Consider the following 27,501-nt stretch of genomic DNA (forward strand, 5'->3'; position numbering starts at 1 on the left):
GTCTCCAGTCAGGGAACATTTATTGAGCAGGGTATGGGTGGTGGTGGGGTTAGGGTGCCCTATGAGGCAGGAGGCCAGGGACTGCCCTGCACTGGTCAGTCAGCTCAGCACAAAGAGACCAGAGCCACAGAGATGCAACAAGCTGTATCTGCTGGACTGAACAGCTGAAGGGCACCCACATTTCAATGCACACACATACTGCAGCTATCTGATGCAGTCCCAGAACCCTAGTATCAGCCCAGCTTTGCTAGCTGGAGAGCTGGGTTGTGGATCAGCACAGAGTTGGGATTACAATCCAAACATCACCATTCTAGCTATTCTTTAACTGTGCTCCAAGCAGAGGTCAGCCCTTCTTGAAAGCTGCATCCAAGGGCAAACACAGGATTTCAACTTTGTCCTGGAGCTTAGACCACATAGGGCAGCATGGGGCCAGGAGCACATCACGTATTGGGAGTCTGAAAGGACAAAACTTGTTGCTTGGGGAGCGGATAGGGGATGATTATGCTCAAAACCAAACTGTCAGGCTGTGGCCTTTCTGTAACCTCAAGTGGGAATAGTCCCTAACCTCCCTAGAGAGGGGTGGCAATCCAGAGATCCTGGTTGGGATCTTGAGAGAAGCAAAACAAAACAAATAACACAATTGCAGACCTGGACTGCAGGAGAGCTCGTTTTGGCTTTATCTGGGATGTGCTCAGCCAGATGCCCTGGGAGATTGCACCAGAGGGCCATGAGGCCCAGGGCTGCTGGGTGATCTCCAAGGAGCTCTCATCAAGCCTGGGTGCAGTGATACACCTCCCTCCCCCCCCACACACAAAGATCAAGAAGCACTTGAACTAAGAAAACAACAGAACAGACAATAGAAAACAACAGACCAAAGACACTGACTGTCAAAAACTAATTAAAAATACTATTCACAGCACTTTTAAGGAAAAAAAAAAAAAGTAGTGAACGTTTTACTTCAAGTTAAGTCCTACTGTTTGGGGTTTTGCTAATATCAATTCATAAAGACTGAAAAGTGAAGTCTGACAAAAACAGGCTGGCTAAGGGGCTTCCAGGTCTGACAGCAATTTACAGTTGCTAATCAGTGTTGGCTATTCACTGGAAAGGTAGTGCGTCTTTCTCAGCTATGTTACTTTCATTCTCCCAAAGCAACAATCAAGCTAATGAGTTGTCAGGAATGTCACAACCTCCATTGCAGTAATGCAGGCAGCTCATTTTCATCTACTTGAGCATGTAAGGATTTAGATTAGAAGCAAGGAGCTGAAACAGAAGTTTTAACTGTGCTGTTGGTTCCTTTGCTCACATGAGACAGACTTCACATAACAGAATGCAGATGACAATGTACGTGATGGAGGATACTCTGAAATGCAACAGCAAGAACATTTAAAGGATTAGTTCAACAACAGGTATTTTGTTCCATTTCAGTCTAATGAAATTTCTGCAATTAAGTTCAGCATGTAAGAATGACACACTTGCATATCTATCAGTTATCTTGTCAGCATTTTAACCTTTTTCCTCCTGGGAAGGAACCACACTTCTCCCACTGAGCCAGCAGAAATCGTCCATTTTGTAGAGAACCCCAGTGCTAGGCATGCAACAGCATTACATGAAGTAAGAGAATACAGACTGTGCCCAAATGCAGGCACTGGCACTTTGTAGCATTCATTTCATTCCTACTCCAAACAGCTCTGGCTTTGGAATTCTTTATTTGGTTTAAAGTATGCTGAACACAGATCCTATGTCAAAGTTCTTCCAAGTCTCTTCCACCTCTTACCTGCCTGGGTGGATAACCAGTAATCCAGAACATTACTAGGCATAAGAGAACGGTCAACTGAAGCTACTAAAAGAAGGCAGAAGTTGGCAGCATCAGACATGACTGCAGGGACACACTTTTCCCCTCTAACCCTCCTGATCTAAGCTCCTGGAATACATGTAAAGCAGTAAGACTTCTGTCAAAATATAGGGGAGGGAGAAACAACATGTTCCCTAGGTGTGTGCCCTCCAGAACTGAAGTCTCTTCAGATGCTGCCCAACCCCACCACTGAGCTAGAATTGCACTGCATCATGCAGCACCTGGGAGAGATACCACTGCTTTCCATCAAGCTGGGGCAGATAAAGCCCTTATCCTGTAGAAGTGCTCTTTGCTGCATGGGGCAAGAGAAGAGGCACAAGTAGTATCTTCACTGTAAGGCAATGTAGAGCCACCTTTCAGCCAGGAGTAGGTCTTGTAGAGTTTTTTTTCCATGTCTCTTTTCTGAAGGGTCTGCATTTCCTCCTTCACTCTAAAGCAGCTAGTTCCTCCAGGAGCTGCTCTTTCTCCTGCTGCAGCTCCTGCACCCGCTGTTTGTTCTGCTCTAGTCTGTCCTCCAGCCACTGAAGGAGAGGCCCACTGATGGCAGACATCTGACTGCAGAGGTTCTTTGTGAACACTGGAAAAAGCAAGAATATACCATGCCAGTGCAAACACAGAAAAGACTCAGTGTGCTACAACAACATCAAAGCCAAGAGCATGAGAGACAGACAAGGAAACCCTCCAACGTCCTAGACAAGGCAACCAGACATCCCCACAGGAAAGTCAGAATCAGCAGCTTGCTAAAGAGAGAAAGAAGCTATTTCAATCTGACCTTTAGACACCCAGGGGAGGGATGACAGATCTACAACAGAAATCTGGACATCTGCATATAAGTCATAATTGATGCTAATTAATTTCTGAATTCAGAAGCAAATTATGCCTCATTTATTGAACAGGTGAGAATGGACAATGAGGTATTTATCTTGGAACAGAAGCGGGATTAGGATTCACCCTATCTCACTGGCAAAGACAAAGATGTCATATGCATGTAACATACAGGAAGTGCCAGGAGATGTAAGCATGCATATAGATCAGCCAGACACTACTTTAAGACTCACCAAATGCAAAATCCCCTTGCTGTTCTAACAGAAAAAAAAAACCCACAACACAAACCAACCCAAAAAAACCCCAAACAAACCCAAAGTCTATTGTAATTTTAACCAATTGTACAAAGGTCGAAGGATACAACAGCATTCATAAACCCCAGGATTAGGTTATTTTACAGCCCTTGGTGTTTTCCTTTAAAGTGTTTAGTTACAATTCTGTTCCTCCACTAGGCTTTATGTAACAAGATAACAGTCTCAGGGAATTCTCTGGGTTACACAGCGTTTGTGATTGGAAATGAACTGTATGGCAAAGAAAAAGACAAAAGTTTGTGCTTTTATAGTTATTTACAAGTGCCTTTAATGGCAAAGGGAGACTGTTACACAGCTGTGGTCTACTGTCCCCAGAAGTCAGAGCCAAACCAACCCCTGCTCAGGACTCTACTGTTTTGACTCTGGGAGCAGCATCCTGGATTCTCACATGCAAAAAAGGAATCCTTACCTGAGCCATTATGAATCTTGGTTACGGAGTCTAGATGGGTGAGGCTAAGAGAATGAACAGAATGCAGATTAGTGACAAGATAGCAGTGAATCGCATGTTAGGCAAACCCATGCTATAGAACCAGCGACCTACAAGTTACTGACACTGCAGGTACATCTAAACCTCTTTGCTTGTTGAAGCCCTGTACATTCACAAGGATAACAAAGAGCTTGCAGCATAGAAACATCAGTGTTGAGCACCAGAGGCAGAAAAAAAACCATCCAGCTGATATCAGACGACTTCTCAGCACTCTTACCCTGGTTAAACACTAATTACTGTCACACACAGACACATCACTGAAGTGCCACCATTAGCTCACTCATGCTCTAGCTCTTTTTTTGTTGCAGCAAAGGAGCCGTTATGCTTAGCTCTTGTATGCCAGGCTGAGAGAACTTGAATTCCTTAATGTGAAGGTATTCAACCAGCTCTCCTACAAAGGCATATGAGCTGCTAATGCTTCTTGTTTTCTATACAGCTGCTAAGGTACAGAAAAGGTAAGGTATGGTACTTTAAGTACAGGAACAGTAGAACATGTTAGCAAAAACAGTCTTGGAGAGGGGTGCAGCCCCAGTGTTGTTACCTGTGAATTCTCCTGTAGGCATCTTGCTCTTCTTGGCAGAGGATCTTGGGCAGCTCTACAGCTGATTCCAGACACACTTTCCCAATGGTTTCATGGGGGACAACATGAACAGGAATTTCAATCCTTTCATATCTAAAAGGGTATCAGATACAATTAACTTCAAAGCAGCAGAGAAAAAAAAAAAAAGGACTTCTACAAACCTGCCACAGTCTGTCCAACACATTATATTGCTGCAGGTTTACTTTTGGGAACACATGCCTGAGTTGATAGGCAAATGGAAGCCTTTTATAGCCACACACTTGTCTTGAATTTTAATGATAAAATGCTAAAGCAACTAGATGGCCAGTACTGACACTATGATGCATGTGTGCGGTTGGTAGGAACTCTACACCATGCAAGCTTGAAGCCTCAACCTCTAGAGTTGAAAGCAAAAGGCTGGGCCTTCTACACAACAGATTACAGCACAAATTCATACCCAGACTACAGTGTCCTACTCCAAATCTTAAACTACTAAATTATCTAGGATAAATTAATCAGTCCTAATCTTTAGATTCTCTTCAAGCAGCCTGCATTAGCAGAAGTAAGGAGACCTCATTCAGGCATCTCTATACAGTATTTGTTCCTCATAATGAGCCTAGAAGCCACTTATTTGAGACAACCCAGAAAGGAGAGACAAGATGAAATACAACCTGACACTGGACATGATATTCTTCTGCTGTACTCACTCTGAGCTCTTCTGGGCCTGAATGGACTGGAAACAGGTGTACAGAATCCTGCCTGTCTAAGAGAGACAGCAGAAAGCCAGATTCCAAGAGTAATAAATCATCTAAAACTACATATTCCTGTAGGAAGCAGAATATGCTTTCAAATAGCATTTTAACAGGTTGCAGAGGTACACGCTTTTTGCTTTGATTGGTATGCTGGAACTGTTTGCAAGCACATATTGACACCATTAACTATGAAAAAAATCTTAAAACAATAGCTACCTGGAAAACCTCAACAAGACACACCACTGTTAGCTTATCTCACACTATAGCAGCATCTCCTAAAGAGGCCAGAGGTATGGAGGTACAATAAGCTGTATCTGCTGGACTGAACAGCTGAAGGGCACTCACACATTTCAATGGACACACATGCTGCAGCCATCTGATGCAGTCCCAGAACCCTAGTACCAGTGCAGCTCTGCTGGCTGGAGAGCCAGGCTGTGGATCAGCACAGAGTAATTCATAACTTGTTCATTTGTCATTGGGATTACAATCCAAACATCACCATTCTAGCTATTCTTTGACTGTGCTCCAAGCAGAGGTCAGCCCTTCTTGCAGGCTGCATCCAAGGATTTCAGCTTTGCCCTGGGGCTGATGTTTCTCATGAGTACTTAGAGGGTTTATTGCCATTTTTAAGTTGTCTACCTTTGTGTTTTTGTCCTCAATGAAGCAGGAAAAGATAAGCCCTACAAAACCTTGGTCCATCATCTGATACATAGCCTGTGTGCGGACATCTGCAGACAAAGAAATAAGAGAATGAGAACTGCACTGGTCACCTGAAGGAGTGGAAAAAGATTTGCCACCTTTTGAAGGGTGACCTGGAATTTGATAACAAGTGTCACAAGCTTTATTTGAAAGTGCTTATTCCAGGTGATTAAGTTAAAAAAAAACTGATCCAATTTAAAATGTAATTAAATAGCAAATCTTAAAAATACAAGATGAGTTAACAAAACAAGAAATTATCTTAGCATCAGTCTGGTGCCACAGATCACTATATAGCCATAATGTCCAACACATATAAGATACTCACACACTTCTTTCAAAAAAGTTTTAATTTTTGCATTAACACTCACAGATGTCAAAAATCATCACAGCAGACCTATGATTCCCACAGGTTTTATTTGCCGTTCCCTACACTCTAGGTCTAGTTTTCCTGTCTGGAAGAACAGTAGTACTAGTAGTAGCTGATCTGTGACTACTGAGTGACATGCAGTTTAAGCACCTGGAGCACACAGACAGGAATGGGGCTATACTGGCAGAGGTTCCTCAAGCCCACCCAGACAATATTGTCCTACCAGAGGACGTCTGAGAAACCAAACTTTGATAGTTGGGATGTGCAGCTCTGAAAATCCAGTAAATCGAGTAATATGATTAGCCAGCTGTGAGTTTTCATATAGAACCTAGACCAAGACTGCTCTTACCGACATGCGATGGCCAGACAGTAATATGAGGATGAGAGTGATACCAGCCCACAACTCTCATTGGACGTCCCGTCATTTCAGCCAACCTGTGTGTGAGTCAAGGTGCTTTTGAAACCAACAGAGCAAATGGAAGAAGTTTTTTGTACAAGAAAAAACAACAGAGTTTTAAAAGAGTTTCTCATCAGTCAACAGAATTCCAGATCCCTTTAGAGGGGTGACAAGACACATGGCAGGAAGCTGATGGAAGCATCTTCCCCAACACTGGCAGGATCCCACTGCTGCAGAAGCAAACCAGATTTTGTTTGCATGTAAAGTGACATGGCAGCATGCTGTCCAAAACAGCATCCTTCAGTGTATGTAGGAAAAGGATCTCCAGTGCACCACGCTTGGAAACAGAGACTTGTCAACCTTTCATCTTGACTAAATCTCCCTGCTGAACTGCTACCCTCCCCCAAAAAACATACTTCAGTTTTGCTTGTGACCAAATACAAAGAAATTATAGAAAACAGTTATAACACAATCCCACTGCAAACGCTGGAACCAACAAAGACTCCAGAGAATGGCAACTGCCAGCACAGCCCTCCAAACTGAACAATTGTAGGAGGAAAGCAGCAGACAACTTCAAGCCAACTAGAACAAGTCTAAAACACAGCACCTAAAAAGAGGTCCGAGGCAAACCACTTCACTAGCGAGTTTGCTGCTGTCTCTACTAAAGGATATCTCTGCTTCAGTAGAAGCAGCTGAAAGCTGCTCTGGCGAAATTTCCACACGGTCTTTTCTCTTATCGGAGCGGCGCAGGATGATCACGGAATGGATATGAACAATTCGACTGGTGTCAACCTAATGACACAGAAGAAAAAAATCGATCATTCCTCTGCTAAAGAAATACCCACTCTCAAGGAAAAAGCTGGCTCCTGTACCTTCAGTAAGGAAAAGGTACGCATCACAGTACAGTCAGCCGTGCATGGGAAGCTTTCCTGAGTCTGAGCTTTGACTTTCCCAGCAGCTAGAACCACGACTCGGCGCTAGCCAGGAGCGAAGACGGGAGGGCGGAGGCGCAGCGGCACGGCTACACCAGGGAACCGCCCCCACACAGGTCTGTACAACGCTCCCTGCCGCGGTGACCAAGCCCCGCTCGGAAGAGCCCGCAGACTGCTATCCCGCGGCCCGCACCGGCGCAGGCCATGAGCCTCGCCCGGGCAGCACATCCGTCCGCTGTGTCCCCCGCGCGCAGCCCGTCTCTCCCCACGGCAGCCCCACCCAGCCCCTGCACCTCGCCGATGCACAGCCCCATAACTTCCTCCTTCTCGGTGCTCAGCGCGTGGTTGAGGCACACCAGGAAGGCGTCAGCCTCCAGATGCACCGCCTGCACCGCCATCTCGCCGCCACCCGCTCGTCTTTCCCCACCAGTCCCGGAAGTAGGCGGGGACAAACCCCACTTGCCTCGCCCGCACTCGGCAGCAAGGCCAATGCCTGAGGGGCTCGCTGGCCCTTCCAGCCAATCAGCGCTGCCAAGGTGCAGTCTGGCTTCCGGAGAGGCCAGGGGGGTGCTGCGCGGCGGAAGCGCCGTGTCGCCCACGCGAACGGCGGCTCCGGGGTTCCGCGCTGCAGCCGCTGGGCGGGGCGGTACGGGGAGGGGCGGGCGGCGGAGCGGAGGGGGACGGGGCGGGGCGGCCCGACCCGGCTCGGGGCGGGGCTCCACTGTGCGCCGGCCATTGGGGCCTGCGAGCAGCCGGGGGGAGGCTGCGGGGTCAGAGGGGAGGGCGGGGGAAGGCTTTGCTCGGTGCACACGGCGCTGGCTGTCACCTGGCGCGGGGCTGCAGGTAGGTCACGGGCGGGCGGCCCGAGGGGCCCGGCCCGGCGCCTCCCGCTCCGCCTGGTGCCGTCTCATGCCGAGAGGCGGCCGCCGAACCCCGCAGGCCCGGCCCGGGTGGGAGGCGGTTGCTATGGAGACGTGCTGCGCCCTCTTCCCGCCCCGGCGGCCGGGCCTCCCTGGCCCTTCCCGCCTCCTTCTCGCCACGGCCGGCCCGCCCGCCGTCCGCACCGGCCCCACACCCCCTCCCCATCCTGCCCTCCCTGCTCCCCTTGTCCGCACCACCCCCCACACCCCCTCCTCGGCCGGCCCTTCACCAGGCCCGGGTCCCGCACCCCTTTCCTCGTCCTCCCCTTCCTTCTCCGGGGCTCCCCCCAGACTATGTCCATCTCTTTTTGTCTTCCTGTTTCTTTAGATCCTACCAAAGCTAGACCTTCCCTCCCCAAACTGCTGGACAGCCCCGGCTGGTCGGTGAGCATCTGCTACCCCTCAGTAGGTTGGGCAGAGTGGAGAGTGGAGTCACGGAGGTGCTTGCTCAGGGCGAGTGCTCCAGGCAGAGTAGAGTCCAAACCCCCAAGAAGAAGCTTTAGAGTGAGTCAACATGCTCTTTACATCAGCAGACAGCTCATCTGATCCCTGACTTGTTGCAAGATGCAGGCTGGGTTTTTCAGGAAAGCTCAGCTCCCTTTTAGCTCCCTGAAGGCTGCATGCACAGAGGTGTGCAGGCAGCTGCACACTCTCCACCAGAAGGCCAAACTGGCCAGCCTTGGTCCAAAAGCTGTGTAGCAGTGTTAGCACAACACTGTGCCCAATTCACTGAGCCTCAGTATTGCTTTTTTCCCTTGGTGCCTAAATGGCAGCTGAACTTTTCTAACAATCTGACCCAGTCCCCTTTTAAAATAAAAGGTAATAAAGGGTGGAGTTTGTTCAGCATGCTGAGCTCCAGCTCTGGGGATGGTCCAAGCGGCAGCTGGAGCAATTTCTTTTACTGTTTTCATAAAATATTTTAATGTACCCAATTTAAAAGCAAATAAATTGTCTTCACCACAAGATGCAGTCCTCCTCCTGGCCATTTTTAACATTTATTAATATATTGTATGGCTCAGAAATCCACCCAGGTCCCAGAACAGCACTAAACTTCTAAGGCCTGATGCTGAGATGGACAGAATACCTGCAAGTCTTGTTTCTGTCCGTGGAGATTGGGCTTTAAATCTCCCCAAATCAATACCTTAAACAGCTCAGACTTGTGCAGTTATGTTGATGGGAAAATTAAAATCTGTGTCAAAGGATGACACTGCAATCCTGCAAATTTAAGCTGATTGGTTTTTTTGTTGGATGTGGTGGTTTTTTTAATAGATTATGAAGCAAGCAATATAAGAAACAGGTTTTACAACTTGTTTTAAATTTAAGTAAGCTTACTTCTCCTTTCACCCATATCTTCCTTCAGGCTTTTTTATTGCTTTCTGATAAAATCTGCAAAAATAGGAATTGTATATGTTTTTCCCTTCTTAAGGTTTCAGGTGCAAATGTGTAAGCGCATGCTTTTACAAATCTCCTGTTTCTTTTGTATGTTTGAGTACTAAAGACAGACCTGTCTTACTTCAAACCCAATTGACGGTTTTGCCTGACCTCAAGATTTTATTTGTGGCACTAACTGCGCATCTTCATAACAGTCTTAGAGACTGTCGAAAAGAGAGGCCAGACTGGGCCTTTGAACTTTGGCAACTGAACTCAGAGCTATGGAGTTCAGAGGAAGTTTGAGACAAATTAGTGGGGCAAAGGGTGAAAACACATGTTAACCGCTGCCCATTCTGCACAGTGTCCTCTGCAATGAGACCTTGTTCTGTCAGTCCTGTACCTATCATTACTACCATGTTCATACACAATAAACACAAACATACATGTTGTGCTTTAGTCCTCCTACCTGTAGTTCAGCGAGACTGAACCAGGTTAGTATTTGGATAGGAGACCTTCCAGGAGAGTTTACTTGCTGTAGGAAATAGTGTTCACTTACTGAGTAGTATTTTTCCAATACTGAAGTCAGTCTTGAGTCTTCTGGTTCTGGGGATGATGAGCTTTGAATTCCAGCTTTGAATGGAATAAAAGCAAGTTCTTGAGCATTTTTGGTCATGATGGAGCTTTTGGCAATTTACTGCAGAGTAGGAGAGTATCCTGGCCGAATTCCAACCTGGGTGATTACATTCAGCTGACTGAAAATGAGCAGTGGCAATTGCTGCATCTCACTGTTGGGCAAAGTGATTTCCACACATGGGCTTAAATTTGTAAAGTGACTTATGGTAAAGCAGAATGAAAAGAACTTACAGAAATGTCCCTTTAACCCTCACAGCTTATTCTTGAAGGCCTTGTGAGGCTTGTCAGTCTGCTGTCACAGTCCTCTAAATGCCAGTGATCCAGCTGCTGGGGCATTGCTTGGAATGGCTGTGCCACATCACAGGGTGGTCTTCAGAACAGTGGTGCTTTTTATAATGCACATACACATTCCCACACATCAAGTAAGGAAACAAACAGAATGGCAGAAAAAGAAATAATAAAAGAACATTCAAAGTTTTCTTTGTTAGAAATTAAAATACTGTGACAGTGCTGTTCAGGCTGATCCGTGGTTGGTGTTTTGTTTTCGAAAAGGCTAAGTGATCCTTTGATTCAAAAAGGTAGAGAAGCACTGATGTAAGATATAGAAGGCAACATGGAAGTGTATTTCCTGTTATATATGTACCCCAATGTATAACAATTTTTTTTCTTTCCCTGACTTTCCCTACTTTATTTTGTACCCAGATTTTCTTGCTCCTGTCTGAAATATGCCTTATAACTTTACAAGTTTTCAGAAGACCACTGTGTTTCACTGGGATAGGAATATTGCATCTGCTTCATAGCAGGAGGATGTTATGTGTATTACAGCTTAATTCTGTTCTACTTTAAACCTAGATAAAGAATGAAGACTGTCTGTACCATTTTGATTACCTCTTCTAGGGTTCAAAGAGAGAATCATTTCCCCTGACCTTCATTTGCTAATGGCTCAGCTTGATCTAACTGGTATACAGATAAACTTGCTATTAAACAAAAATTCCGATAGGAAGAACCACCTCAATGTCCAAAATTCCTTTGCCCCTGCTGGTATTGGTGGCTCTCTGTAACCATCTAAAAGCCGAACTACGCAAAGTCACGAGAGCTATTCTCAAGAAGCTTGTATATGAATGGACAATGCTGCCATCCTCTTGAGAGATGAGACGAAGGACCCTTCACAATGACAGCTCTGCAAGTTCCAAATATGAGAGTCGTGCATACGGAGTTTCATGCTTTGTCTCCAGAGTGATCTTCGTTCTTGTTAAGCTAATTTCACCTCTTGTCACAAGTTTTGCTTTTGGGATTTAGACCATCATTAGCCACGGAACTCCTGTGTAAATCACTTTCCTTTTTCCTTTTTTCCCCTGTTTTACACAAAGACTGTTAATAGGACTGTTAGTGGAATAAGCAAAGCCAATATTCACAGGGTTTAACTTTGTACCAATAGCACCTTTTGCCCCAGAATGCCTTACAAATGCTATACAGCACGCATGTCCCAGTGTATAACTTGTCATGAAATTTCTGTTCACTTAGGCACCACCTTAGTTTCCCAAGCTGACTTTTAGGGACATTTCAGCACATAGCATCTCATACAGTAAGTCAGACGCCACCCAGAGGTGCCTTTCAGGTCTGAGAGCTTTCTCCGTGAATGTATTCAGAGCTAAAGAGACCATGCGTGCATCCTGCGGGTTGATGCCATCCACCTAACGGGAGCATCCTGAAGTGACTGAGGGAATGGCAGAAGGAGGGCATGCTGGCGCTCCTCCTGTCCGACTGTGGGTGCGACGCGTAGGTGTTTACTGCGATGAGCACCGCAAAACGTGGCTTGTGGCTGCAGAAGAGGCAAGTGTCCTTTGAGCTTCCCAGTGATTGTAGCTTTGCTATTGCAGGTGCCTCTACTGCATTGCCAGTAACTGCCTGCTCTTTTTGTTACTTTCCCCCAGGAGGAAGGTATGCTGAGGGCTCGGATCCAAAGAGTTCAGGTTCCCCTGGGTGAGGCGCTGCGACCCAGCCAGCTCCCCCCATCCCGGCTGCCTCATATGTGGCAGCTGTCCCAGGGTGAGCAGTACAGGGATAGTAACTCTCGCGTTTGGGAGATAGAGCACCATCTCATGGTAAGGATGGTGGCAACAATAGACCATAGTCATGCCTGTTTGTGAAGTCATTTGAGATCCTTGAGGGACGGCAAAGGACTGTTATTTTGTTGAAGTCCATTAGCTCAGCCACAGTAACTGTAGACGTATTGAACTTTTCCTTGTCGCTTACAGCTTGGTGGTGTTGAAGAACTGCTGCTTAAACTCGTGCCTGGTGATTAATCTGGTATGTGTAGACATTACCCCTGCTTTGTACTGTGCTCTGTTTATTCCCAGTCATTCTTTAATATGAATTTTTGTCTTTCAGGAGCAGTGGCTCTAGGAAGATGTCGTTGTACATTTTGTACAATAAATGATTCTCTCTCCACTGAAATGCAGCCACCTCTGAGGTGGAAGCAGTTAAACAACACACAGCAACATCACACAAGAGTTTAGGACAGGCAGTGAAGAGGAGTATTGTGTCCAAGTGAAACATCAGGGGGAGTTCTAGGTAGGCAGAATGTAATTGCCCCAAGTGGAGTTTGGCCAGGATGCTGGAAATAATGCCCTAGCAATATTGAAAAGTGCTGTGGGCCGTTGAATTATTGAAATTTGAAAGGCAGCACTTCCATAGCTCTGGGCAGGGTCAGGAGCTGAACTGTGGCTCAGAGGGAGCTGAAGTCCCACCACTGCTTTCGGTAACAGCAGTGCTTTCCTGTAGAGGTCTCCCATCCAACTACTAGTACCACCAGTTTTTGCTTGTCTTTTGATCTCTCACAGAAGATCACCGTTACAGGTGTCACAGCTGCTGAAATCCTGCTTTCTAGGGATTTGAACAAGATGGAGCTGTCCTCCAGTCTGTTTTGGGGGGGGATTTCCAAGAGGCTTTCTCCTGGAACAAAAAAAAAAAAGCCCTCCTTGTTGTCTTTATGGGACACACACAACTAAGTTGTTTTGTTTGGTTGTTTTTTTAAATGCTTCCTCCAGCTGCCTTTATATGACTAACACCAAATCCTTGGTTGTGTAAAGCTCACAGAGAGGGCTTTTACATAAATACATGTTTTAGTATGAGGTCTAGAGGCACAGAACTGTTAAAAATTAGTCAGCCATGTTAATTTGAATCCTTGCTGGAATCTTTGTGCATCCAAGTGGAAAAGGACACGTTTTGACCAGAGAAAAGAAAAAGGCCTTCAAGCCTAGCAACATAAAACTTCCCGTATTCATTGTCCACATTATCATCCTTAAGCCAGACACAGAGAATTCTTGTGTATGTTGGCAGGTGTCTGCAAGCAGCAATAGATGTTTTCTGAACTGTCTGTAACAGAGAGGGAAATTGGGAGCTCTTTAAAGCCTTGGCTTTAAGACAGTGTCTTGCCCCCCCACCCCTGAAAAGCACATTGTTTCTACAGTAACATTTTCCTATCATTTTAGTTCTCTGAACATGTCCCAGAAGGATCCCTGCCAGAAACAAGCCTGTGAAATACAGAAATGCTTGCAAGGTACCAAGTGTCATTTTGTCTTTTTGGTGTCTTGATTTTTGGTGGAACTTAATTCTTTTAACTTAACTCTGTTTTCCTTTCACCTTGAGAAGGAAGAAAGCAAGCACATTAGCATCACCTCATTGCAAAGCAAGCAAAATTATAATGTCTGGTTTTAATAGAATTCGCTTGTGCTTGATTGTAAATAACAAGACACCATTAGTACAAAACAGAGTCTTTGTAAAAGTAATGTTGTGCTTATTTCAGAGTGTTCTCCATGCTGGTAGTGAGATCCCATGTGTAGTCTTGGGACTCAGCTGTAGGCGGGGAGAGCTAGACATTATAATAAACTCTCTTACAGAGTGAGTAGTGAGGTAGTGGGTGGATTGTATGAGAAGACTGCAGAGCTTCTAGCTCCAGGAGTATTTTAAGAGCAGGTCAGGCAGATGTCTGTGAGGCACAGGTTAGGTATATGTGATCTGGCGTCAAGGTATGAGATGGTATCCCTCTGGTGACCTTTAACAGCTGTTTTATATTAGCTTAGCTAAATATTTTTAGGGGTGAGGGAGATTATAATGTGTTTTGGGAGCCTGAGTTGGGGACAGCAGGCTTGTTACTTGCAGAGGACAATATTTTTTAAAAATTTTGGTTGCTTCTTGGAGAAGGATTTGCCTTATGGAATGCATAAAAGAAAACATTCCTCTATGCCAAGGCAGCTCAGCCATATGGGAAAGAGTTCTTCCTAACTCACCTGGTGGAGCCCTTAGCCAGCATGCTCTGAGCTTCACGTGAGAATAACTCATGGTGTTAGGGATGATAAGGCAGGAGGCTAGTGATGCCACAGCTAAAATTAGCCCGGCCAGTTCCACAGTAACTAATTTCTGCCTTTAATTTATTTGCAGACTACAAGCAGGTTAGCTAAAATATAGCAGGGAGGGAGGAGGGGGTCCTGCTGGGGAAGTAGAGGGATGGCTTTGCAGGCTGCAGCAAACTAGTGATTGCAATCTGTGCAGGTAACACAACCACCCCAGTGACTGGGAAGGAGCATAGGAGGAAAAGCATCTGGGGAAAAAGTAAGGAAAAGCAATAGTCAGTTATTGGTAGATGTCTGCCTTTCCCAGGATTGTTTTTTGGAAGCTGTGTTCAGCTCAAAGCAAAGGTTCAAACAACCCCCTCTACATGTTCCCAACGTTTGTCTAGATATTACCTTTTACTGTCTTCATGGTTTGGAGCATTCTCCCGTGACGGGCTGCCTTCTCCCCCCATAGTAACTGCACTTAAAAGCTAATGTTGGACCCTGTTTTGGTCCCATCTGTGACAGTGTTCTTTTTATAATATTCATGGAGGTTATTCCAAGTGTTTTGCCTGTGTGGGTTTGTGTACAGATTTGATCTGAATGGTTAAGTGTTAGCAAAGAAGCTCTTTGACTCTGCTATATGCACACTCCACTGTCCACCGCTTCTCTAGCTATCATTTTGGAGTGCTGTTGTTGTTCGTGTATTATTGTGCTGTGGAGTTGTCTGAGTTGCACAGATGAAGCAGCTGAGTTGACAGACAGCAAAGCAATTTTTCCCTGGAAGAATTAATGCAATAGAGGATGTATACAGAGCCTTAACTGACAAATACGCAGAGACAGTGTACACAGTGCGGAGGATGGAGGGCAGAAGCAGGACCTTTGGGAGATGCTGGCTTTTCAAAGGCTGATTTTGGAGTGGGTCATTGTTCCAAAAGATCTTGCCTGCTTCCTCTGTGAGACTGAATGCCCACTGTAAATCTCTTTTGTGTTTTGCTATCCATTGTATGACTAACCGTTGTGCTTTTCAGGAATGCATCCCTGACAGATAGCAGGGTGTGCCTGTACATAGCCGTAGTTTTAGAAACAAACCTGCACAGGCAGAGGAACAGTTAGGAGAGCCTTGGAGCACTTGTCATCAGCAGGTTATGGCAGAAAGAGATTAGCTCTCCTCTCCAAGGGTGTGCCTTTACATAGCCGTAGTTTTAGAAACAAACCTGCACAGGCAGAGGAACAGTTAGGATAGCCTTGGAGCACTTGTCATCAGCAGGTTATGGCAGAGAGAGATTAGCTCTCCTCTCCAAGGGCCTGCCATGCCTCCTAGGCTGCCAGCTTGCACAAAGCAGTAACATCACCATAACCTTTTTCTCAGGGGTGACCTCTGTGCATGTGTTACAGGTCACTCACCAACCCAGTTACGGAATTCATAGCCCAGCAATCAGGCTTGCTCATTAACGGGAAGACGTTCACTGCTGCTTTCTGGGCTGTCCAGTGGGTGCTGTGTTTGTCTCACATTAGGTTGCCATTGCTTTTAGTCTTTTAAGAATCAGTGGTGGGTCGGGGGGTGAGTGCAGCTGTGTAGTGGTTGCATAGCTCATTCAAGGCAGAGCGGGTAGCTCTGCATGCCCTGCCCTTCTATGCAGACAGGCAGGTAGTTATTAATTCAAGCCACAGACTCAGCCTGGTCACATACTCGCAGGGCTTCTCTCCAAGAGCCTGGTGGCCAGTCCTGCAAAGCACTGTGGGCTTTGCCATCTCAGCTGACAGTGGCAGCCAGCAAAGTGCTAGGGCAGAAAGGATGCTGGACAAATCACCTGTGTCCTGCAGTGCAGTGAAATCTCTCCAAGCCTGAAACAAAGGCAATATGGAGAAAGTACAGAGGTGGGTGTAGCTTTGCCGCGCACAAAGACATGAGCCCAGTCACCCCAGGTCAGACTAGGAGCTCGTTTAGCCCTGCGTCCCAGCTCTGGCAATGTCCAAGAGGAGAAGCCTAGGAAGGAAAGTGAGAGGAGGTCAAGAAACAGTTGTGTGGCTAAGGGACCTCCTGAGCTAGAGGTGGGACCTTTGTGTGAAAGGTGGTCGTGTCACTAGCTCTGTGCAGTTGGATTCAGCTGCTGGTGTCTGGCTAAGCATTTCTGCTAGCGTGCTGCCTGCTTCGGTTACGCTGCAAAGCTACAGCCTGCCCACAACAGGCCACCAGTAGGAGGCTGGCAGTCATACTCCTCACCCCTTCCTATTACAAACCCTGCAGTGCTGAAGGGTGCACATGTCCCTGTTTATACCAAGTCCTCTTTGGATACTCTTGTATTTACACTCAGCTGTAAACCTTATAGTGAGATGGCAGCTGGCTTGAAGACCATGGATGACAAGATCCAGCTTAAAAGCACACAGGCTAAAGAAAGTAAGGGTTGAAGGGCAGCAATAAGGGAAACATCATTCTTACTGTAGTGAGATGTGATAGCTACAAAACTGGGGGACTGAAGATGCTCCCATCCACAACAGCAAGGATGCCTTTGCATGGCTTTAGATAGTTGGAACTAAAGAGAGATTTTTGTAGAGCAGAGAAAGTGATTTTGTAGAGCAGTGAAATGCTTGTAAGCAGCTCTTGCTTTTCAGAGAAACATGCTGCCCAGCAGCTGAAGGGCTGGGCTAGATGCGTCCCCTCTGGGGACAAAACCTGTTCCCCTCTGCAGACTTAGTGTCTCCTTCTTATTTTCCAGTGAACAACTACATGGAGTCTAAGTGTGAAACGGTGCTTCAGGAAATGCGGAAATGCTGCGCCTGCTACGCCAAGGGCAGATCCATCTGTTGTTCAGGGTTTCAGAAAGAAGAAAGGGAGAGAGAAAAGTTTAAGGCGACTTCAGAAGGAATTCCCCTACCACCTCAGTAACACAATGCAGCTCCAGCAGGTGCTGGAGAATGGACTCACCTGCAGAGCTCGTGTGTGTTTTTTCAAGCCTTCTTTAGACTTTCAGGAAAGCCAGATCGCTCCCAGAACACACCACCTGGCACACCAAAAAGTATAACACAGTACCAATAGATGGCCTGGTTAACAGACTTTATTTTCTGTACCAAAACATCATCTACATTGTCTTTGCATCGCACCCGTGTCTGTGAAAAGTCAACTTGATGTTTTTAGAATGCTTACCTTACTCTAATCCATCCTTGCTCTCAAAATGGAGAACTGGAACCAAGTTATTCTGGCTTCTGGAGTGAGAGGTACAGGAAATGAGCTCAGCAGAGTGAGTGAGTTTAAGCCCATCTTGACACAGCAAAGGTATTGCTGCCATCATGCAGTAGTTCCAGACAACATTTGCCTGTCCAGTGGTTCAAGCTCAAGAATGGGAATCAGGTCCGGGGATTGTTCCTAGGTCTTGCATAGATCATGAGTGACTACAAGTCACTTTGCCTAAGTGCCTCACTTTCCCACTGGCAGACTTTTAGTTACTTTATATTTGAATTGCCTACACGCTGCTATTTGCATGACAAAGATGTTACAGGAACATTATTTCAGGGATTGCTACAGGAATAGGACTTTTTTTTTAAAAAGCAATATTCATTTGAAAGATCTGACTGTTGATATAAAATTTATAAATTTATGTATAATTGAACACCTTTAAGCAATATGTTACAAACCCAGCGTAGTTCAACCCGCTGGTACCCAGAGGCCTGTCAAAAAGCCCTGGGCTAGATCCAAGAACTGATTTAGGTGCTGCTTACTGAACAAGCAGTTGTAGGCACTTGCTTTCAACACAGCATTCCAGACTCACTCACAAGCCGGCTGTGTCTGGACCCCAGGGAGAGATGGCTTTTCAGAAGTTCTCACCTGTGCAGCAGAATTTCCTGTGACCTATAGGAAGAGCTCGGTAGACGGGTTCCTGCATCACCCTTCAGAGCTGCTAAGTCTCTCCGTCCCCTGTAGCAGGAGTCCAGGCACCTCAGTGGGTGCCAAGTCCATTACAGGGCCTAGGCACCTAAATATCAGACTTTGAACCCACTAGGCCCCTAACTCTGTCATTAGATCTAGCCGTAAAGGACTTTTGTGCTGTGATCAAGTACAACTTACTTATGAAATACAGCTTCTATAAACAGACCACTGTAGTCTAGGCACAATAGTTGAGTGTATTGAAGCCTAGAAGAGCAAACCATCTGTATTCACTGCTCTGAAATACCATGATACAAAATAAATGACTGGAACAAATTGTAGTCTCAGTTTGGTTGTTTATTGAGAATACAACATAGCTGCAAGATGGGCAGCTTGGCTACCATTCACAGTCCAGAGCTACATGTGATATCATCATGTTTAAATAGAAGCTGCTTGATATTTTTATAACTGGGGCTCAAGATCAGAATAATTCAGGGCTTGCCTTCCCCTCCTGCTCCCCTCCCCCCCCAAAAAACCCTTAAGACAAAATAGGGGTGCTTTAGTATTCTTGAAAAGTAGGGGAAAGGGATGACAGTGTTGTGAAGCAGCTCAAACACTTGACAAGTAGCTCATTTTCCCCTTTTGCCCTATCTGAGCAGGAGCAGTGGAAAGAAAGTCACTAATAGATGATAAAAAAATAAATATTTAGGCTTCTGTTGCACCAATTAAAAAGAAAAGCCTTGTCTCCATATGCCCATTTCTACTCAGGTGGAGCAAACTTGCTCAGCAGTGAGGCTCTGAAGCCAGGCTGGCAGCAGAACCACCTCCTGCCCCAGAAGCATCCCACCTTTTGAGAACATGGGTGATTGGTGCCAGGATCATCAAGGAGAGGGATTTATTAAGGCAGCCCATGGTTACCTGGAGAGAAGAGGGAAGGCTGGTGACCTCATGTTGCTGGACTGGCTGTAACTGCTCCCCTGAGACAAATGCAACACGCAGGGTAAGACAAAACCATGCTGGTTCCCAAGAAGTCAAGAGATCTCACACATGGAAGCTATTAGAGCAAAACTGTTTAATAAAATATCACTTCAACAAGCATTTACATACAATATATAAAAACACTTTAAAAGCCTAGTGTTTTAAACCTTCTCATACTGGAACAGACACCAGAAGTTGTTGAAACAAGACCAAAAGGAGCAGGGGCGGGGAGGGGAGGAACACCTCATCTTGGCACCTGCAACAATGAAAATGCATCCCCACAGAGGTTGATTCAGCATCAAAGCTTCCAGCGTAGGCCCACAGCATCAAACGGTGCCAGCCACGAGCCCAACACAGGCACAGCAGAAAGTTTTGCCAGATCCTGATGTCCTTTTCCAATCCCTGCCTGCATTCACATCAAACTCAACATGAATTTGTGGCTTGTTTCCCCTTCCAGCAGCAATTGAGGTGTTTTAGCTCCCTTTCTGGGCCATTTCTCTCCATAGCAGCAAGTCGGGACCCCGTGGAGCAGAACCCAGTACACCCTTCCCTGAGGCTGGGCTGAAATACTGACTTATTTGAGCCTGAAAAACATCCCTAAGGTCTGTTAATAATTTACTTTGAGCTTTGTCGTTGGAGAAAGCTTTGTGGAGATTAGTGCATCTCAGAAGTTGTGTTATGCAGCACACCAGGCAGAGGGGCAGCAATGCTGTTTTCCTACAGGAACAAGAGATACCCTGCAATACAAATATATCGATTCATGCATGTTCAGCCCTGCAGGGTTCTTCCAAAAAAAAAAAAAAACCCACCACCATCATCTGTCAGTCCACTCCCAAACACCAATTTCCTGAAGACCTATTTGCTGCATCACATCACTCCTACAGCCCTGGATGGCTTTTAGGAAGACCATCATTAAAAGGACATTGAGCCCAGCAGCTCCTTCATTCTCCTTGGCCATGTATGGCAGGACAGGAGCAAAGATACCAACTTCTGTTTCCTGATTACCTGCAGCCTCTTTTCAGATCCTGAAGGTGAGAAAACCTCAGCTAAATCAATGTATTGCTACACTGACACTTCACTCAACAGAGCTGAAACAAAATTAACAACTGCAAGTGCTCATCCCAAAAACTCTGGTGGAAGAACCCACCACTCCACCTCTTCCAGCAGTTCTCAGGGGAAGATCCCTATTTCTAGCTATACTGAGAGCAGCAGCAGATGATCAGAAAGGCATTACACAGCATTGGAGATGGGGTGCAGCTGCTGAGCCAGGTGCTGCATCCCGATCGTCCATGCCCACCATCATTCCCTAGCATGTTTCCCATTGAAGGATGGGCTGACTTTCACATTAAAAAAAAACATTCTTGGCAACAACTCCTAAATGTACCTGCTGGAGGACATCACCCCGCTGTCATGCAAGTCCCCGCACTCTGGAAAGCAGTAATGCCAGCCCAGCACAGCCAGTGCAGAACACCTTTAAGGGATTTATTTTTTTATACATAATTTTCTCTTGTAGGTTAGAGTTCTTCTCTGCACACAGCTGCACTGGGACAGACTATCCAAAAACAGCTGAGCTCTGCATCTGGGCTGCCTCATGACCTGCAGGAGAAGGCCTGCAGCTGATGGAATAAAGCAAGCAGCTTTTTTTGTGGAAATGGTAAACGCAAAGAAGGAAGGAACATAACCAGAAAGTATAGAAGTGAGCCACTCCCACAAGACCACAACCTGGTTTTCCCAACAGTTTTGTCATTTTGGTTGCTTGCAGAGACCAGGGAGATGGAGTTTGTGCTCTGCAGAGGCAGGTAAAAGACTGCACTCCAGATGATTGCACATCCTCCTCTGCCACCACTCCAGTAGAGCTGGCAACAGGGACCCTGGACCAGTACAATGTACCCTAAACAGGGATGAATTTCCTGTCTACAATCCTGTCTCACATGGTTAGAGCTCTAAGAGCATCACCAATGCCAAAGTGGCCAGAGAAGGTCATGGCAGACCTAGAAACACCAGTCTGAGACCCAAGGTGATTTACAGCAAGTGGCAGTACTGACAGACCAGTCAAGCATGCTGGAAGCCTGCCCACCACAAGAGAGCGCCTCAGCACATTTCAAAGGCTGAGCCAGTTAGCTAGCAAGCAAGAAAGGTGCTCTACAGTGCAGGAAGCTTGGTGACTTTCAGAACACATAATGAGGAAAGGGCCTGGAGAGTCACCCACGGTGCTCAGCTTCCATCAGCAGTGCCAGTGCTGCAATTCCAGTAAGGGGTATAAATAACAGCAGAGGAGAAGCCAAATGGCCATCTACATGCAGTGCAATGGCAGGGGGAGGGCAGGAAAACCGCCAGCACCACATATGGCATGAACTTGCTCCTTACCCACCTGCTCTGGACACAGTGCAGGCTGTCCCCTGCCACTTCTGCATCCACCCCAGGACAGCCAAGCACGTTTTGGATTGCACACACCACCTCTGTGCAGAGGGAAGCACAGGCTTTCCAGGTACCGGGGCAGAAAAAGTTGCAAGCTAAATAGCAGTGAACAGCTGACAGCTGTTGTACACATATACTGGCAGACAAATGTACATGTAACAGCCCTGAGCACCTGGGAAGAAGCGCATTTAAGAGATTTCTCTGCCGCTGCATGTTTGAGGCTGCAACTCATCAGGAAATTTGGGACTGGACATATTTGGTGGGGAAAGGAATCACAATGATACACTGGGAGTCATAAGCTTTCAGACCAATCCCAGCACCCTAACAGCCAGACAGAGGAAAAAGTTGGAAATCAGAAGCAGCGTTGTAAGAAATAAGGGCTGGAACCTGGGAGCAGAAGGGACTGAGCCTGTTGGCAACATCCTTTGACTTCTAAGTGAGAGAGGACAGAAGTAGAGGAGGGCAGGGGAGGCTGGGCATGAAGGGATAATCGAGCACACCATTCTAGGACACCATTCCGAGCAGGAATCCTCCAGCAAAACCTCCAGTCAGGATAACATTCTTCTTCAGAAATATGATCACCTAAGCAGGGGAGAGAAGAGCCAACGGTGTTCAACAACAGCAGGTCACCCACCCACCCTCCCCATAAGAAGACATCCCTCAGGCTGTTCTCCAAGGCAAGTGATGCTTGGAGAGAGGCCACTGCTCAGGTCTGGGAAAGTATCCTACCTAATGACCTCCCCTCCCTAATCTCCCTGCTGCGTGTACAGCTCCTGAACCAATCCAGTCCCAGTGCAGCCCAGATACTCCAAGAGCTGCAGTCCAAGCCTACACGCTCCAGGGCTCTCCCACAACCAGCACAGCCAGTCTGCTGGCTGCGTGTGCCAGACCAGGGTACAGCAGAGTCCAGGACAACTAGGCCACTCTGCTGCCAGATCTGCTTAGCTTTTCTTGTCAGACTGAAGAGACACTTTTCCCCACAACCCCAGCATGTTTTTGCCCAACGTCAAGGAATTTGCAGCAACACATGGTGAGCTGGTGTCATGCCTAGAAGCCATGCTGGCTGTCCCAAATATGCATAGGTAGCTTTGCCATCTCTCTAGTTTTGCTGTCATGCAAGCATTCCCTCCTTGTATTTTCACAATGGAAGATCCATAAACAGCCCAGGAGTCAATCACGTTTTCTGCTGTCCCTCCAGCTAAGCACCTACACACGCCCTGGGAGAGTTGTCTCACCTCATCCACTCTACTTTTCACTTCTGGAGACATTTTGTTACCACTGCTGTGAAATTTCAGCTGCTGCTTGGCTTTGTTCACGTCCCGTTCTACTAGCTTCCAGTCCACTTTGATGTATCCCGTGTGGTTTGCAATCTAGAGTTTTGAGGGGTGGAAAGAAACTTCCTGGAGTAAAGTCCTGCATGACCATGGCTAAACAGACCCCCTTGCCCACCCACCTTCCCTGACCGCAGCCACTTCCCACACACGGGTCCAGTGGGCTGAAAGGATGAGCACACTAGCTTAAAAACTGGACAAAGGATCACCCCTGTAGCTGTATTAACTGTCCTGCAACATCCGTCTCCCACAGTAATCCCCTAACAGCAGGGCACACATTGCAGCTTAGCCTCTTTCAGCCTCTATTCTCTAATGTAAAGCTGGCATCATCTCCCCCCCTCACAAATGCCACATATACTGCTGGGACTCTCTGCAGCTCTCCTGCTGCTATGGGTGGACACAGCTATTAATAGCCTGTTCCTCTCTAAATATTTTATCTGGTCAGGATGATTCAGCAGTGAAACTCTCCTTGCTCAGAGCAAGCTTTTGGCTTTCAGCAGAACAAGCAGAGCCAGAAGAGCGGGGAGAACAAGTCACAGACAAGACAGTGCCCGAGAAGCAAACAAATAAGACTGCTGAGTGAGGCCCGAGAACTGTTCTGCCTCCTGCAGGATGTACGAGCTAGATGTCCACATCTGAGCAGCTCCCCTCAGTGCCAGGGTTCCTGGAAACCAGGAGAAGTGGTTGAGGACAGAAAGAGATCTCCGTTTCTCTCCTCTTCCCCAATGCTTTACAGAGAGCCCCATCTGTGCTGGCCTGACTCCTCAGGTAGCCAGATTGACAGGAAGCATATCATCAACATGGACAAATCCCTCTTGACATCCAGGGCTGTCCTTCCAGGGACACCATCTCCACAGGCGCAGGACTAAGTACAGTAGCCAGTTCTGACCAGACAGTCCTGCAGCAGCAGCACAGGTTGCCGCAGCCAAAGGCTGCCTCCTGCTTCACTCAGGTGCCCCTGCAGTAAAAGACCCCACATGCCTTTGGCCTGGCCTATGTTAGCAGACCCTAAGCGGACAGCACCTTTTGGCAATCCTTAAGTTTACACACACTGATCCTGCTTTGCTGCTGCATCTATGTACCCCAGGGAACGCACGTCCTTGACATCCACCTCCACGCAGAGCTCCTGGCAGAGCGGGGAACCAGCCCCACATGTCCCAACAGGTAATGATCACTAGACAGCCCTTCGTCCCCACCAGCACAGTTCTCGGAAAGCCTGGTCCACTGTTCATACACACCTGAAGTAGGAAAAAGCCACCTCCCACTGCCGTCGCTGCCAGCTTTCCAACTTTCTGGAAGATGAATCCAGTACACCTACAAATCAACAAGGATGCAGTCAGGAGAATGAGATACCAAACACACACTCCTCAGCACGCTTTCCACAGGCAAGGCTGCCTTTGGCAGTAATTACCCAAGACTCAGAGACAGCCTGATGAACTGCAGGAGAAACCCACATACAACCAGAGAGAAAGAGAAAGGATTTGCGCCAAGCAAAAGTGATGTTTTATAGCTTTTTACTTCTCACTATCGCATTTCAGCCTTTTGCAGCTTCGATTCTTATCTCTTCAACGTCAACCTTCTCCCGAAAGAGTAATCAGAAACACGTGATTTCATCAAAATCAACAAGTGATTTTAGCTTTTTTTTTTTTAACCGTTATCATCTCTGAAGGGAAATTAGGCAGCACATCTGCTGCCCCTCCGTGATAGGGCATGGGGAGCAGATCACAAGGCAAGCTTCTTTGTGGCCAAACAACTGCTTACTTTTCCTTTTCATTTCTCAGAAGGGAAAAATGCTGAAACCAGCAGACAGCAGTGGTCTAAAGCTATACCGGTCTCCAAACTGGGTTACATGCTTTCAACATGAAAGATATCACTGCAGCCACCAGAACTCAAGCAAGCGCCACCCCATTGCTCAGTCATGCAGCAAAGGGTTAGTGTATTGTATCACCCAAAACAGACTTTACTTTGACCACAGTTTCCTTATCAACATTGCAAAACAACAGCAACCTACTCTTACCCATTTCTGAATACATACGCTTAGCAAAGATACAAAAGAGAGGTGGCCAGCTCATATTTTTATCAGAAAACGAAGATCTGTCACACACTTTTAAATGGTTACCCTTGTGCCAGACAAAGAAGACAGGCACAGCAAGAAGCAAAGCAGTGTGATTACACCAAGTTTTCAACTCAAACAATGCTGTTGTGGGAATGAAGTTGCAAATAGAGCCACAAGCCACCAGCCCCAGCACTTGCTACAAGCACCATGAAACTCCAGGAACCATGCCCACAAGCACAATAAGCCACCTCCACAGGAGGTTTTTGTGCAGATGCTTGAAGTACATCCACCTTCAGGGAAGAAGGTAGCCTTGTTCCAAGAAGCTCATATTTGCCTGTCCTAAATTCAGCACCACCACTTTATGCCAGAAGTTAAAGAGAATTATCTCACCTCAAAAATTAAAGCCTGATGCCATTTTCTTCCCTAGGAGATAGTCTCAGTTCTTCAGTTCCACATTAGAGCCAGCTTTTAAGACCTCCCACAGTTCAGCAAAGCATGCCAGGGCACAGTGGGCTGAGCAAGCTGGACACCTGCCTTCTCTGAAAGACTGCCAGATGACCACCCTGCACCTGTCAGCGTATTCCCAAAAGCCTGGCTATTGCCCGCAGGTATCCTACCTGCCACGAGCAGCAACGGCAACCCCAGCACATCTTACCATCCTGTGACCCCTCCGATCACCAGCTGCGTGGCCACATTGTATTTCTCGGCACTCGACCCCGAGCTGGGGGCAAAGACCTTGCGCCACCAGGGCCGATTCTTCGTGTACTCTGCCAGATCCAGCACGTTGAAAGAGTCCTCCTTCACACCTGCAGGCACCTGGAGAGGCTCAGTGCCAGGACTGCTGTCCCATAGCCCCCTGCCAGCTAGCCAGGGCCTCCCCAGGGACACGGGACCCCCACCCAGTCATACAGCCCACAGGGCCTGGCACTCCCCCCGGGCCTTTGGGAACCCCCAGGCCCCACGCCCTCCCCCGAGGGCCTCAGAGCCCCCCAGTAGTCCTCAGACCCCCTCGGATCCCGTCCCCGGGACCCCTCACCCCCCTCAGTGCTCCCGTAGGTCATGCCCTTGAGGAAGGGGCGTGGGCTGAAGAGCCCTGTCCCGGGAGCCGCCCCCAGAGCGTCCTGCGGCGGTTCGAGCCCTCAGGCGGTGCCAGGCCCCGGTACCGCCCGCCGCACGTTGCCAATAGAAACGGCGCCGCGCAGGGCACGGGCCCCGCTCTCCGCCGGGAGAGCCGAGCTGGAGGAGCCGGGGACCCCGCCGCCGCCATCCCGGCCCGGCCCGGCCCGGCCCGGCCCACCCCACCTCCGCCCGGCACCGCCATAGCACCGCTGGGCTCCGCTCGCCGCCTCCACCGGCCTGCCACGGGCACGTGACCATGCTGCGCAGGCGCAGGCGCGCGGGCACGGCCTCACGTGGCCGCGCCCCGCCACGCCCCCGGCGCGTCACTGAGAGAAGGAACGCGCTGGGAGGAGGTGGGGAAGTCGCGGCGGCGCGCGTGGATGTAGACCGGCCGTGGCCATGCATGTGGGCAGGCGTTGGCCTCGACTGAGCGCCCGCCTGTGTCAATCGGCGTGCCCCTCTAAAGATCTTTCCCTCTGCTACTGCAGTCGCATCACCTGCTCAGGTGTGGCTCCACGGGTCCCCTCAGCCCCAGTGTCCCTGGTGGGTGGCTCTGCCATGGCATCTCCCAGGAGGACCGGCTCAGGTACAGAGTATAAGCACAGCACGAGGGGGCCTGTGGGATCCAGGGGAGGAACAAAGGGGGCTCCAAGGGTATCTTAAAAGCTTCCTAAACCCCGTGGCAGTTTGTGCCCCCTGACATGGGAGGCTCTTGCTCAGCTGCGAGCTGTCACTCTGCAGAAACAGCACCTTTTGCCATTTACTTAAAACAAACACAACCTTCCCGGGCAGCTCAGCACACTGGCACGTGAGCCAGGACTTCTTTTCCCATGTTGGGTCACACAGAGGAGCAGGGCAGGTGTGTGGTGGAGCCAGGGACTCAGGCATGTTGGAAGCAGCATGGAGAGTCTGCTGCACTGTGTTCAGCATGCACACCCAGCTCTGCCCTGATGTGCCCCTGCCTGCTCCTGAGTCGGTTTGGGCAGCCCAGGCATGCTGCCTGGCAGCAACAGATTTTATTGTCTCCCCTAAAACAATGATCCCTGCAGTTTCTGAGCCATTACTCACTTGAACTCCTGCAGAACAAAAGTCACCTACTTCCCACCTGGGGATGTGGCTGCCCAAGGAGTAGCAAAGCCAGAAAACCTGAGACACAGCAGACAAAAAAGAAGAGATCCTCCTGGAGAGATTGTAAGCGAAGGAGGAGTGGGCTTGACCCTCCTGTGGGGTTAATGGAAACCAGTGCATGAGAGGGAGCAGGAGCGCAGGCGGTGCAAGCCAAGTGGGGGAACAGA

The 27,501-nt window shown here is 47.9% G+C and overlaps 4 protein-coding genes across 16 annotated transcripts; 2 read left to right on the forward strand and 2 right to left on the reverse strand.

The window, feature by feature from the left end:
* Positions 1 to 1,687: 1,687 nt before the first annotated feature.
* Positions 1,688 to 8,579, reverse strand: BRCC3 (BRCA1/BRCA2-containing complex subunit 3). 3 transcript variants are annotated; one of them, XM_072877457.1, is made up of 8 exons: positions 8,437 to 8,579; positions 6,857 to 7,041; positions 6,202 to 6,287; positions 5,426 to 5,514; positions 4,742 to 4,797; positions 4,017 to 4,148; positions 3,398 to 3,441; positions 1,688 to 2,429 (listed from the first exon to the last, which is right to left on the reverse strand). In XM_072877457.1, the coding sequence occupies exons 1-8, from the start codon at positions 8,491 to 8,493 to the stop codon at positions 2,278 to 2,280; spliced, it is 801 nt and encodes a 266-aa protein (XP_072733558.1). In that variant the 5' UTR covers positions 8,494 to 8,579; the 3' UTR covers positions 1,688 to 2,277. The 3 variants fall into 3 exon arrangements, with proteins under 3 accessions (XP_072733558.1, XP_072733557.1, XP_072733559.1); XM_072877456.1 differs by lacking the exon at positions 8,437 to 8,579 and adding an exon at positions 7,475 to 7,634; XM_072877458.1 differs by lacking the exon at positions 8,437 to 8,579 and adding an exon at positions 7,475 to 7,633 and having other exon boundaries at positions 6,202 to 6,288; positions 6,921 to 7,041.
* On the forward strand, positions 7,969 to 13,662 carry MTCP1 (mature T cell proliferation 1). 3 transcript variants are annotated; one of them, XM_072877464.1, is made up of 6 exons: positions 7,969 to 8,024; positions 8,430 to 8,485; positions 11,755 to 11,938; positions 12,040 to 12,210; positions 12,364 to 12,415; positions 12,497 to 12,635. In XM_072877464.1, exons 3-5 carry the CDS (start codon positions 11,831 to 11,833, stop codon positions 12,409 to 12,411), a joined length of 327 nt encoding a protein of 108 aa, XP_072733565.1. In that variant the 5' UTR covers positions 7,969 to 8,024; positions 8,430 to 8,485; positions 11,755 to 11,830; the 3' UTR covers positions 12,412 to 12,415; positions 12,497 to 12,635. The 3 variants fall into 3 exon arrangements, with proteins under 3 accessions (XP_072733565.1, XP_072733566.1, XP_072733564.1); XM_072877465.1 differs by lacking the exon at positions 8,430 to 8,485 and having other exon boundaries at positions 7,989 to 8,024; XM_072877463.1 differs by lacking the exons at positions 7,969 to 8,024; positions 8,430 to 8,485; positions 12,497 to 12,635 and adding an exon at positions 13,600 to 13,662 and having other exon boundaries at positions 11,806 to 11,938.
* CMC4 (C-X9-C motif containing 4) lies at positions 7,969 to 18,631 on the forward strand. 6 transcript variants are annotated; one of them, XR_012044837.1, is made up of 5 exons: positions 7,969 to 8,024; positions 8,430 to 8,605; positions 10,958 to 12,154; positions 12,364 to 12,415; positions 12,497 to 12,571. XR_012044837.1 is itself a non-coding variant. In XM_072877468.1 (4 exons), the coding sequence occupies exons 3-4, from the start codon at positions 13,610 to 13,612 to the stop codon at positions 17,327 to 17,329; spliced, it is 228 nt and encodes a 75-aa protein (XP_072733569.1). In that variant the 5' UTR covers positions 7,979 to 8,024; positions 8,430 to 8,485; positions 13,600 to 13,609; the 3' UTR covers positions 17,330 to 18,631. The 6 variants fall into 6 exon arrangements, 4 of the variants coding, with proteins under 4 accessions (XP_072733569.1, XP_072733570.1, XP_072733568.1 ...); XR_012044836.1 differs by having other exon boundaries at positions 11,003 to 12,415; positions 12,497 to 12,594; XM_072877468.1 differs by lacking the exons at positions 10,958 to 12,154; positions 12,364 to 12,415; positions 12,497 to 12,571 and adding exons at positions 13,600 to 13,667; positions 17,160 to 18,631 and having other exon boundaries at positions 7,979 to 8,024; positions 8,430 to 8,485.
* A 728-nt stretch (positions 18,632 to 19,359) lies between these two features.
* Positions 19,360 to 26,510, reverse strand: FUNDC2 (FUN14 domain containing 2). 4 transcript variants are annotated; one of them, XR_012044835.1, is made up of 6 exons: positions 26,390 to 26,510; positions 25,743 to 25,893; positions 24,270 to 24,345; positions 22,936 to 23,070; positions 22,088 to 22,282; positions 19,360 to 20,019 (listed from the first exon to the last, which is right to left on the reverse strand). XR_012044835.1 is itself a non-coding variant. In XM_072877462.1 (6 exons), exons 1-5 carry the CDS (start codon positions 26,406 to 26,408, stop codon positions 22,205 to 22,207), a joined length of 459 nt encoding a protein of 152 aa, XP_072733563.1. In that variant the 5' UTR covers positions 26,409 to 26,510; the 3' UTR covers positions 19,360 to 20,019; positions 22,201 to 22,204. The 4 variants fall into 4 exon arrangements, 3 of the variants coding, with proteins under 3 accessions (XP_072733563.1, XP_072733561.1, XP_072733560.1); XM_072877462.1 differs by having other exon boundaries at positions 22,201 to 22,282; XM_072877460.1 differs by having other exon boundaries at positions 19,360 to 22,282.
* Positions 26,511 to 27,501: the final 991 nt, after the last annotated feature.

Source organism: Ciconia boyciana, chromosome 12 (assembly GCF_034638445.1).
Source record: "Ciconia boyciana chromosome 12, ASM3463844v1, whole genome shotgun sequence".
NCBI classification, from domain to species: Eukaryota; Metazoa; Chordata; class Aves; order Ciconiiformes; family Ciconiidae; genus Ciconia; species Ciconia boyciana.